The following is a 9771-nucleotide window of genomic DNA, read 5'->3' as shown; positions in this document are numbered from 1 at the left end:
GAAATGAAAATCCCTCAGCAAATAACGAGGCTTGTACATTAGTCATACTTAATAAAAAAATATGTGAATAAATGAATGTTGCCTGCTGGTTCATCTGTTCAGCATTTCTCTGTTGCACCATTAAGCAAACCCTGATGAGGCAGCTGACCTCTCCAGGGCACACTATGGCTCTATAATTGTAATGTTTGCTGTTTTGTCACACCTTTATCTGAGGAACAACACCTCTCAGGAGAGCAAAGCAATTTCCAGCAGCTCTACCTCCTGCCAGCTCCCCTGCCAGGGGACAGCACGACAGCCCAAATCGGCACCAGGGGCGATGTGACTGATGTGCTGCACAAGCTCATCACCAGTGCTCATCTCCTGCCAAAAAGATGAGTCTTCCCGAGGAAAAACTTTTTAAAAAGATGTTCTTGTTGGAAGGGGAGATGCTACTGGGATGGTTAGCTGGCTGGAGGTGCTCCTCTCTTCTCCCAGCTGTATTTTAACCCCTGACTCCAGATAATTTTGGCTGCTCAGTAGCATTTCCTAGAGAAACCCTATGACAAAGCCCCCTGTTGCTACAGAGGCAAAAAGGTGCTTGGATTAATCATCAGAACAGCAGGGAATTAAGAAACCTGGGGTGATGAACGCACCAAGGTTTTCTTAGATAGATGCTTAAAAAAATATAATCCAGACCTACTTGCTTCAAGTACCTCGGAAGCTGAGAAAATCTGGTGCATCTGGCAGCAGCTGCCACTTCACTTCTGTCATTTAATCTCATTGAGGTGCATTGTGTCAAATAATTACCTTAATGAAGACTTTAATGGAAGAAGGGAGGAAAATAATAGGGATGCTTTGAAGAAATGAAGCTGTGAAGTTGCTTTGTTTATAACCTGGCACAGATGGATCTCCCCCCCCTCTGACTCCTGCCCTTACAGAGGTGTCCCATCTGCCTCTCTTTCAAAAATAACACACTTCAGACGGTATCCTAGTGATGGATTTATGCATTTTGGATACAGTGGCATAGTTTCTGAGTTTGAAACAACCCAACATTTAAAATCATCAAGTCCAACCGTTATCCCAGCACTGCCAAGGCCACCACTAAACCATGTCCACGGGTGCCACATGAACAAGTCTTTTAAATCCCTCCAGGGATGGTGACCCCACCACTGCCCTGGGCAGCCTGTTCTCGTGCTTGATAAACCTTGAAGAAATTTTTCCTAATATCCAATCTAAACCTCTCCTTGAGGCACAACTTGAGGCTGTTTCCTCTCATCCTATCACTTGTTACTTGGGAAAAGAGACCAACACCCAAATTGACCTTCATTGGCTGCTCTCATCCTCTTCTGAGTTCCTTAAGTTATTTTATTTATATTTTATTTTGGACTGCCATTTTGAAGAGATTTTGTCCTCATGTGCTGATTTCCATCACCACCCATGCCCGGGATATGCCTCTCATGGTGATATTGGTCCTGAATTTACTTCAGCAGGCTGAAATGACACTTTCTTAGGTGAGTAAACTCTCTTCTAAATTTATCCAGTCTACCCAGGTTTCTATGCATGAAACTTGAGAGAAAAACCCCTTGAAAATTAAATTAATCGAGTCAAATGAGTTTCCTTTCTTGCTGCCTGAAGGTATAACTTGAGAAAGGAAGTGTGTACTTCTTCCAGCATGGATGTGGTGGAGGAGGTGAATGAGCTCTTCCCCTACCCCAGCTCCCATGTATTTCCCAGGCAGCAGTTAGCCTTGGCTAATGCTACAGATATGCTCCAAGTCATATGAGCCATCATCTCCAACCACCTCCTGGAACAGCTGACTCCAGACCCGCTAGCTATTAAAAAAAAAAAAAAAAAAAAAAAAAAAAAAAAAGCCCGTTTTTCTCAAACTGATGCAAAATGTGACATTTAAACTTTTTTTTTCTTTTTTTTTGGGCAAATGTTTTTTTTCCAGATTCCAACACTTCTCTAATTCTGGAAAATTAAATGTGTGATGCTCTTGCAGAAGCCTGTGCCGAGCCACTGCCACGGGTCTCAGACATTCCCTCGATTTCCAAAAGCACCCTCAGTTCTTCACACAGCTTTGCTCCTTGTTTTGCCTCCTGGACAGCTTCCTGTAGAGGTGAAGCACTCGCTTCTCCTCCCAGCTCGGGAAGAAGGAGGCGGCGATTTTTCGGCACAGGCGGCATGCGTAGGTTTCCAGGAACACGGTGGAGTAGAGGATGCAGAAGAGCAGCCCCACAACGAGCAGTACAGAGGGGTTGGGAGGCACTGGGGGGCTGATCCTGCAGTGGGCAGAGCTGGAGATCAGATAATGGTGGTAGTTCTGCTGGAAATCCCGAAGTGGTAATTCCTCAGCAGGAAACCCGAAACCTTCGATAAAAGAGGGCAGGATCCCTATTTTAGCCTGAAATAAAGAGAGTTAAAAGGTAAACGGAGTCTGAACAAACCAAAATCAACCGGTTTCTACAGAAACATCAGCCTGGGGATGTGGAATCACCTTACAGCACTAGGAGAAGGACACTGAAGTGTCTGTACACTTCAGTCTGAGTGAGAGTAACAGTGCAGGTGCTGAGTACTCGACACAGTGAGAACCGGTCCTATCTGTCATTTTTATCTGCTGCTACAGAGATCATAACAGGTATTCACTGTGTGAGATTTGTGGTGAAAGGCATCATCCAGACAGCAGTATTAGTGTCTGCATATCTGAATATTAGAGGCTTTTCCTAAGCCCTGATTATTTTCATGTAAATCCATTGTAAGCAGGTGTCTGCACTAAGGATTCTGAGGCTGGGGAGGGAAGCGAGCTGTGTGACAGAAAAGGGAAGCTAAAACACCAAACCAGAACTAGTCCAGATAAAGGATATTGAAATACAAACTGGAGAGGTTTGTGAAAAGGATTGCACAAGGTAAAAATGAAGCCAGGGAGCAGGGCTTTCTACTTAAAAGACAGCCAGTGCGATAAGATGAGGAGACATCTTCAGTGTTCATCAGCTTCCCCCTTCCTTTTGGGCTTGCACCTGCTCTGCAGTGGAGGGACAGTGCCACAGGGACTCCCCTTCCTCCACCTTGCCCAGGGAAGGGACCTGGAGACCAGGGAGGTCAGACTGCCTGCTGCTAGCAGAGTCTTTGCAGCATGAGGCACTATTTGCTCCCCTCCTCGCTCCTTAGGGGCTGCAGTTTGGATGAGGTGTCTGCTGCTATTTGATGCACTCCAAGGAGCAACTGAGGTTGTGCCTCTGCCTTCTCCCCCCCAGGCCTATTGCTCATCCATCTGGCTGCTGGAGAGGGAAGTCAGGAGTGGGTAAATAAGAGTTCAAAGATTGTAATCCCCCACCACCACCTCCTGTGATGTGACACACAGCAGGGTCCCCGTGCAGGGCAGCACAGGGCACCCCAGCACCCACCTTGTATTTGATGTGGAGGGTGATGGGCACCACGGAGAACTGAGCTGCCTTTCTCACCGCAGTGTCTGCCACGCTGAAGGCAAAGTGCTCCATCGCCACCAGCAGCAGCATCAGCAGCAGGGCCACGGTGAGCAGCACGGCCTGCACGAGGCACTGCAGCCCTTCTTCCCGGGACAGCTTCAAGCCTGTCGGTCGGATGAGGTTTCTGGATGAGCCCACCAGCAGGTGAGCTGCTTTTCTGTCCTCAGCCAAACGCTCCAGCTCCTCGGTGATGTAAAAATTGTCAAAGCGGAGGTTGGTGAGATAATTTTTCAAGTACCAGGTGGACTCAAAACAGAGATAGAGCATGGAGAAACCAGCAACCAGCCTGTTACCTACTCGTACAGAGTCTTTGACCAGTACCTCAGCAGACAAAAAGTCCCTACTGATTTTCTCACCTGCAAGGTCCATTTTTTGGTATATGGAGGAGGTGTTCTGGAGCAATGAAAACTTAAAACGCCCATTCATGGGCTTATAAAAGGTTAACAGATAAACAGCTTCTTGGATTGCACCCCCAAACTCCTGGGAGGCCGCCTGCAGCAGGGCAGTGGAGTTCAGAAGGCTGTCAGAGGAATTCTTGCAGATGCACTTGATGACCTGCAGGATGGTCTGGATGTTGCTGACGATGTTGGGTGTTGTGTTCACCACTGCGATCATGACACAGGTCGACAGGAGAAGCTTCCGGCCTTGCTTGGTGCCCAGTGTTGGCATGACCATACTGAAGACACAGCGGGCAGGATGCACCAGGAAAAGGGTCAGGAGAAGGAGGAGGCTGAAGGAGATGGACATTGCAGTGGAGAGATGCCAGGAGTACTCCAGGGAAGCAAACATCCAGTTGTAAAAGAGGCCTCCTGTCAGTGCTGTAACGCAGGAACACTGCAGAAACAAGGTCCACAGCTCTCTGCCATCTGCTGGGACCGGTTTGGAGTAAACCCACCATAGGTCTGCCATGGTTCTGTGCACCTTCGGGAAGAGAAAGTCTTCACAGTAGACACGGGCACTCATCCTGTAAAAAGAACAAGTACCTGGGTGTACATAAACACACTGGTTAGGGGGCTTTCTCAAGATAAATGTATTTATAATGTCCTTCTCTGAGTACGTCTCGTCTCACCCTTCTCTACTTCCCTGCTAAGATGAGTAGCAGAGATGATGAGCAGCAGGACAGGGAAGTTCAAGGCATTTCTTGAAAGATCAAATACCAAGTATGATGCAGCTGCTCCTCCTTTAATGCCAGCACAGGAAAGCATTGTGTTATTCTATGAAAACTGTAATAGAGCCATTCAGAGGGGTCAAATCATTGGCAGTGGCTGAGTGTGTCTTTAGTGGTTATTTAGAGGATGTTGGAGCGAGAAAGAGGAGGCTCCTGGCTGCTGTATTTACAAGTCAAGTTGTATTTACAAGGTGGTACATGGATGACAGGCAGTTGAGGGGGGTTTCTGCTCTCTCTGCCCCTTAAGAGGAGGCCAAACACAAATCTGCAGGTTTAAGTGTGACGAACAGAGAACTTATCTGAGAAAACAGTTTCACACTAAAGCTGCAGGGCCAGAGGAAATCTCCAAGGAAAAGAATTTGGCCACTACAGACAGGATGAAAGGTCCCATTAAGCTATTTAAATGTCTAGGGGAAACAAACATTTGGGAAAGAATATAATTTCTCAGGCCTTACATCTGGAGTGACTCTCTGGAGACCAGAAAACCTGGTGGGGAAGAAGAGCCTGCCCCCAGCCAGGCAATTCCCATCTCCTACTGCTTGACAGCAGCCTCAGCTATCCTTTGAGGGAGATTTTTGACTAGCAAAGGAGGTTTTCAGTGGAAAAAACCATACAAAAGCTATCAAGACAGAGAGAAGGAGAGATTTAGAGAAGACACTACATACCCAGCAGCAGTGAGGTACCCCAGACTTGCTTGAAACCTCTCCATGCTCCAGTGCCTTATTGCTCTGAGAGAGGATCCTGGGTGTGGCAGTCAGGAGAGGCAGGATAAAAAAACCAAGGCAGCACCAGAGAGCCAGGACTCAAAAAATAAGATGTTTTAAGGCAATTCAGATCAGCCACACTGGCAATTCCTGAAGTGAGTGGGGTAAACCTGGTGTGTGAAGCCCGGGGAATAACACCACTGTGGAACAGAGCCAGGATGCACAGCCCTGCTTGGGCTTTACACCTCTTCTGGTCTTACTGTTATTGCAGTCAAGGCTTATTTACATGACACATAGCTGAAAAAATGAGTCAATAACATATGGGCTGACAAAGATGGAACAAACATCACATGGAACGTGGGGTGTCACCGTCCCTTGTTGGGAAATCAGATGATTACTCTTCACACTGCCCACCAGCGACCAGCAGGGTTGGAATCTCTCTCAGAGTGAAGGGGAGCTTTTCCCCTTCCAGACATCAGTCATGGCACAAAGAGCATGGCAGGATCCAGCAAACCATGTGCTGGTAACTGTTCCTCTGTTCTGACAGGCTGCTGCTCCCTGCTGAAACTGTGTGCAGGGCTCACAGGCTGCTTCAAGGCTCGTCTCATAGTCCTGGCAGAGGAAAATGAAGCTTCTGACTTGAACCTTTCCCAATTCCCTATAGCCAGCAAATCCCCTGCAGCCACAGTCAGGATTCCCAAACTGTGGAGAAGCTCTCAGATGTACAGGCCAGGAGGTGCAGTCCCCACGGGACTGACTTTCCTGGCCCCCCAGGATGTGCAGGGCACAGAGCTCCAGCCTCCAAAATTGCTCACCAGGAGACAGGAACCAACCACGGTGTTTGCTCCTCATTTATGAGCCTGTGGATTTACAGGAACCTTCCCTGGCTCCCACCAAACCTGCCCCTTTGCCAGACATTCTCATGCTGAGCCACCACTTGTGGGCAGAGGTGACACAGCTCAGCCAGCTGAGCCTGTTCCTGACTGCTGTCAGGAGCTGCTGTCCCGTGCTGAGCAGAGTCCTCCCGCCGGCTGGGAACCGCCGGGCCCCCGGGATGTTCTCATGCTCCCCTGGGCGGGAAAGGGCGAAGGGCTGGAGGTCAGCCCAGTCCTGGCCACCCCTGGGGACAAAGCACGTGGGGCTCTGCCCTCCAGAGAGACCTGGGAGAGCAGCACCTTCCCCGGGGGACGTGGCCAGACCCCACGGCAGCAGCAGTTGGAGGACACGGAGTAACGAGCACAACCTCTGCCTGCCTCCTCTGCCCTTCCTGCAGGCACCAGGCAAGGCCCCTTCTGCCCTTGCTGTTCCACTCAACAGCTCTGCTTTGTAGTTAAAAGTTTTGTTTTTCCCGTGTGGCTGGTGGAGCAAAGTTTTCTTCCTGGTGCCCTGGAGCACAGGGGCCGGATGAGAAACCCTGCCTGGCTCCAGCCGGGAAGAGGCACCAGCCAGGCGGGCGGGAAAGAAAGTGCTGTTTGTTTGGAGCATCCATAGCAATTGCTTGCACAGGCCATGAATTAGGTCTTGAATTCAACTATAAGGGACTAACCCAAAAGGCCCATAGCTGGATCCTGCAAGGCTCACCAGCTTCTCCTAAGACTAAACTTCTTTCTCGCTCTACTTCAGAGCAAACTGATATTCACATCAGCCCCTGGGACCCCATCCAGGCTACACAGGCAGCTTTCTGGGGCAGCAAAAAAAAAAAAAAAAAAAAAAAAAGCAATAGGCTATAAAGAACAAAAAACCCTCAAGCACACAGCATTGTGGTGAGTGTTTTTCTGACTCTGCTACATCATCTGGCAAAGGCACCTGAAGTCTGTGGGGAAACTGAGCCATAACTCTGGCAGCATCAACAAGTGTTTGTTTGCAAAGTCAGATTTTTAACTCTGGCTCAAATCAGAATTGATCCCTGCAGGCTGCACTACAGGACAGGCTAGAGGTAGGATATCGTCTGTTTTATACCCAGAACTGATCCTGTGCAGTAGCTCGTGTGTTCATAGGGAGAGCCGGGAAACGGCGGGTGAAGGCTGGGAGCGGGACACGGGCAGGGCAGGACAGAGCCTCGCAACGAAGCAACTGTGACATCTTGTGGTCACACGCTGCTCAAGGGCCTCGAGGTCTGGCTCGTTACGACTCAGAAATTAAAGAAGTCTGTCTGTGGGTGGGAGAGTTTTGAGGAAAACCGAGGAAGATTACGAGAAATGCTCTGAGGTGCCTTTTCTTGCCCTGTGTGGCTCCCAGGTGGTATAAAGGGACTTTGCTTTCTTGACAAGTCCCAATCTCTGTAGAGCTCAAGTTTTCTAGCATCACCAATTTTGACTTTTTACAGGAGAAGACAGAGCCCCACATGCCTGCAGGCAGCTTGCTGGAACTGTGAGACAACAGAAGGCTTCATTGGCATCGCAGCCCAGAAGCAGAGCCTGGCTTTACCCAAACTAGGTGTGGGGACTGAGCTTGTACCCCCCAGGACAGAGGTTTTGGACCCAGTCCTGCTTTGCAGATTGCAGTGCTCAGGGTGGGTTTGTACCAAGACACCTGCAAGTTCAACCTCTGGTAACAGAGTAACCCTGTGGTGGTGACAGTGGTGGGAGAGGGTGTGTCATAAAGGAGCAGCTGAATCCCAGGTAGTGTGTGGGGTGCAGGAACTGTACAGCTTAAGAAAATGACTGGGTAAAGAAGATGAATGGAGGGCTAAAACAGAATCACTGAGGTTGAAGGTGTTTCTCCATGGCAATATCATCAGCACCTGTTGATCATGTTATTTTGCCCATTCAAGAAATTGAGGGTGTGGGAAAGATTAGCCAATTAGTGGTGGCTCTTTGCTTGTTAAGATCACATTCAAATTAACAACTTATGGTAATACAGAGCCACATCATGTCTTCTTAGGTTTCTACTATAGAAATACAGAAAAATCCCAGCAATATCCCTTCAGTTACTCATGAGGCATAACTGTGATAAGGGAACTAAGGCTGTCTAACCTGCAACAGCTGAATTCCCCCTGTCATGTTGGGCTTCTGTTTGTTTTGTGAATCTTTCCCTTTCTCTTCTGAACTTCCAGCTTCGCTGCTGGGTGCAGATCAGCTGAGCACAGCCCCAGAATCATTCCCTGCTCCAAGGACCCACAGAGCAGCTCTTCTGTGTGAACGGTTTGTAAAGTGACTTGAATGCTTCTGGGATAAAAGACACTACAAAATGCTTTCCTACTGTAAATAAACCAAAATGATTTTCCTCCAAGTGTCTCAGGAGAACATGTGGATGTTGGTCCAGGATTGGACGGGGAACATCAAAGGAGTGAAGCAGAGATATTCTGGATGTTGAATTTCAATGTGTGAGTGGCATTTCCTGTTAATTAAAATTCACGAGGAGGCTGCTAATGTGAATGGCTTTTGTGATGGTTGTTGCATTTTTACATTCCTAGAGAAATGGTGCATAGGCAGGCAGAGTTTCTTTAAAATATCACAGTCAAAGTTATAGAAGGTTAGTACAGCACTTAAAATACCCTTTCCTGGGAATTTTCATATCTCTACTAGTATCACAGACTTCAAGACTGCTGCTTTTGGCAAATTTTAGTACTTGTAGCAGCAAATGGAATCAGAAATTATTCATGCAGTCCTGTTCACCTTTGAACGCCAGAAACACTAAATATTAAACCCTCTGTTTAAAAAAAAATAAATTCAAACTCAGGCATACCAGACTAGTTCTGCTCTCACAGATGCCTGGATGTGAAAGAGCAGAATTAGGTAACCTTGTCATTCACACGCTTTTAACCAGATCCTCTGGGGAGCCCTGGGAAACAGAGGCTGCTGACAGAGCTGACAGGTCTTTGTCTAAAGAGGTTTAGGATCCAGGTGCTTTTCGTACCTTTCCCAGGTCTTTTTAGACCCTGTTGTGGACCTTGGGTTAGTCACTGTCCCCTCTCTGCCTCACTTTCTCATGCTGGCACAGAGATCATAAACCTGCCCTGGCTGCATTTGTGAAATACCTTCTGACCTCTGCCTAGGCAGTGCCACAGACGTACCAGGGCACTGGGAGCGATTTTTGGAGATTTCTACACAAACTCTGTGGTCTCAGTTCTTCTTTCCAGTCCAAGTAAAAAACCATCCTCCTGGATTTGATGAGGATGCACCAAATCAGAGCTGAGACCGTAAGTAAACTTGTGACCCAAAGTCTGCCACGGAGCTGGACTGGATGTTACCCTTTGAGCCTCGGAATTAGACAATCCCAAGGCCCTTGCTGTCTGTCCCCCAGGCTGCAGGGACAGGGGCAACTCTGTCCCAGTGACTGAGGTGGATCCCCTGCTGCAGCAGCAGCAGCTCCAGCGGTGCAGGGCAGCAGGACAGCGGGGCTCCTTCCTGCAGCACTGGCCACGCAGGGCACAGCCTGTTCCCTGGCCCAGGACAGCAATCCTGTGTTGTTCACAGACAGCTGGCTGAGAAAG

The 9771-nt window shown here is 48.5% G+C and overlaps 1 protein-coding gene across 1 annotated transcript; it reads right to left on the bottom strand.

Annotated features, from left to right (window-relative positions):
* Window positions 1–2041: 2041 nt before the first annotated feature.
* OCSTAMP (osteoclast stimulatory transmembrane protein) lies at window positions 2042–5341 on the bottom strand. The gene is made up of 3 exons (XM_032705114.1): window positions 5298–5341; window positions 3384–4428; window positions 2042–2383 (listed from the first exon to the last, which is right to left on the bottom strand). The coding sequence occupies exons 1-3, from the start codon at window positions 5339–5341 to the stop codon at window positions 2042–2044; spliced, it is 1431 nt and encodes a 476-aa protein (XP_032561005.1).
* Between the last annotated feature and the right edge of the window lie 4430 nt (window positions 5342–9771).

The sequence above is a fragment of the Chiroxiphia lanceolata genome, chromosome 17 (genome assembly GCF_009829145.1).
Source record: "Chiroxiphia lanceolata isolate bChiLan1 chromosome 17, bChiLan1.pri, whole genome shotgun sequence".
In the NCBI taxonomy this organism is placed as follows: Eukaryota; Metazoa; Chordata; class Aves; order Passeriformes; family Pipridae; genus Chiroxiphia; species Chiroxiphia lanceolata.
The sequence above is the reverse complement of the archived record's forward strand: the minus strand, read 5'-3'. Positions and strand labels throughout refer to the sequence as shown.

Excerpts from the sequence above, each read along its gene's own strand:
- OCSTAMP (XM_032705114.1), bottom strand. The coding sequence starts at position 5,341 with ATGGAGAGGTTTCAAGCAAGTCTGGGGTACCTCACTGCTGCTGG. Across the intron at positions 4,429-5,297 it reads GGGTACCTCACTGCTGCTGG|GATGAGTGCCCGTGTCTACT; the intron begins GTATGTAGTGTC and ends TTCTTTTTACAG. Across the intron at positions 2,384-3,383 it reads CCCTCCACATCAAATACAAG|GCTAAAATAGGGATCCTGCC; the intron begins GTGGGTGCTGGG and ends TCTTTATTTCAG.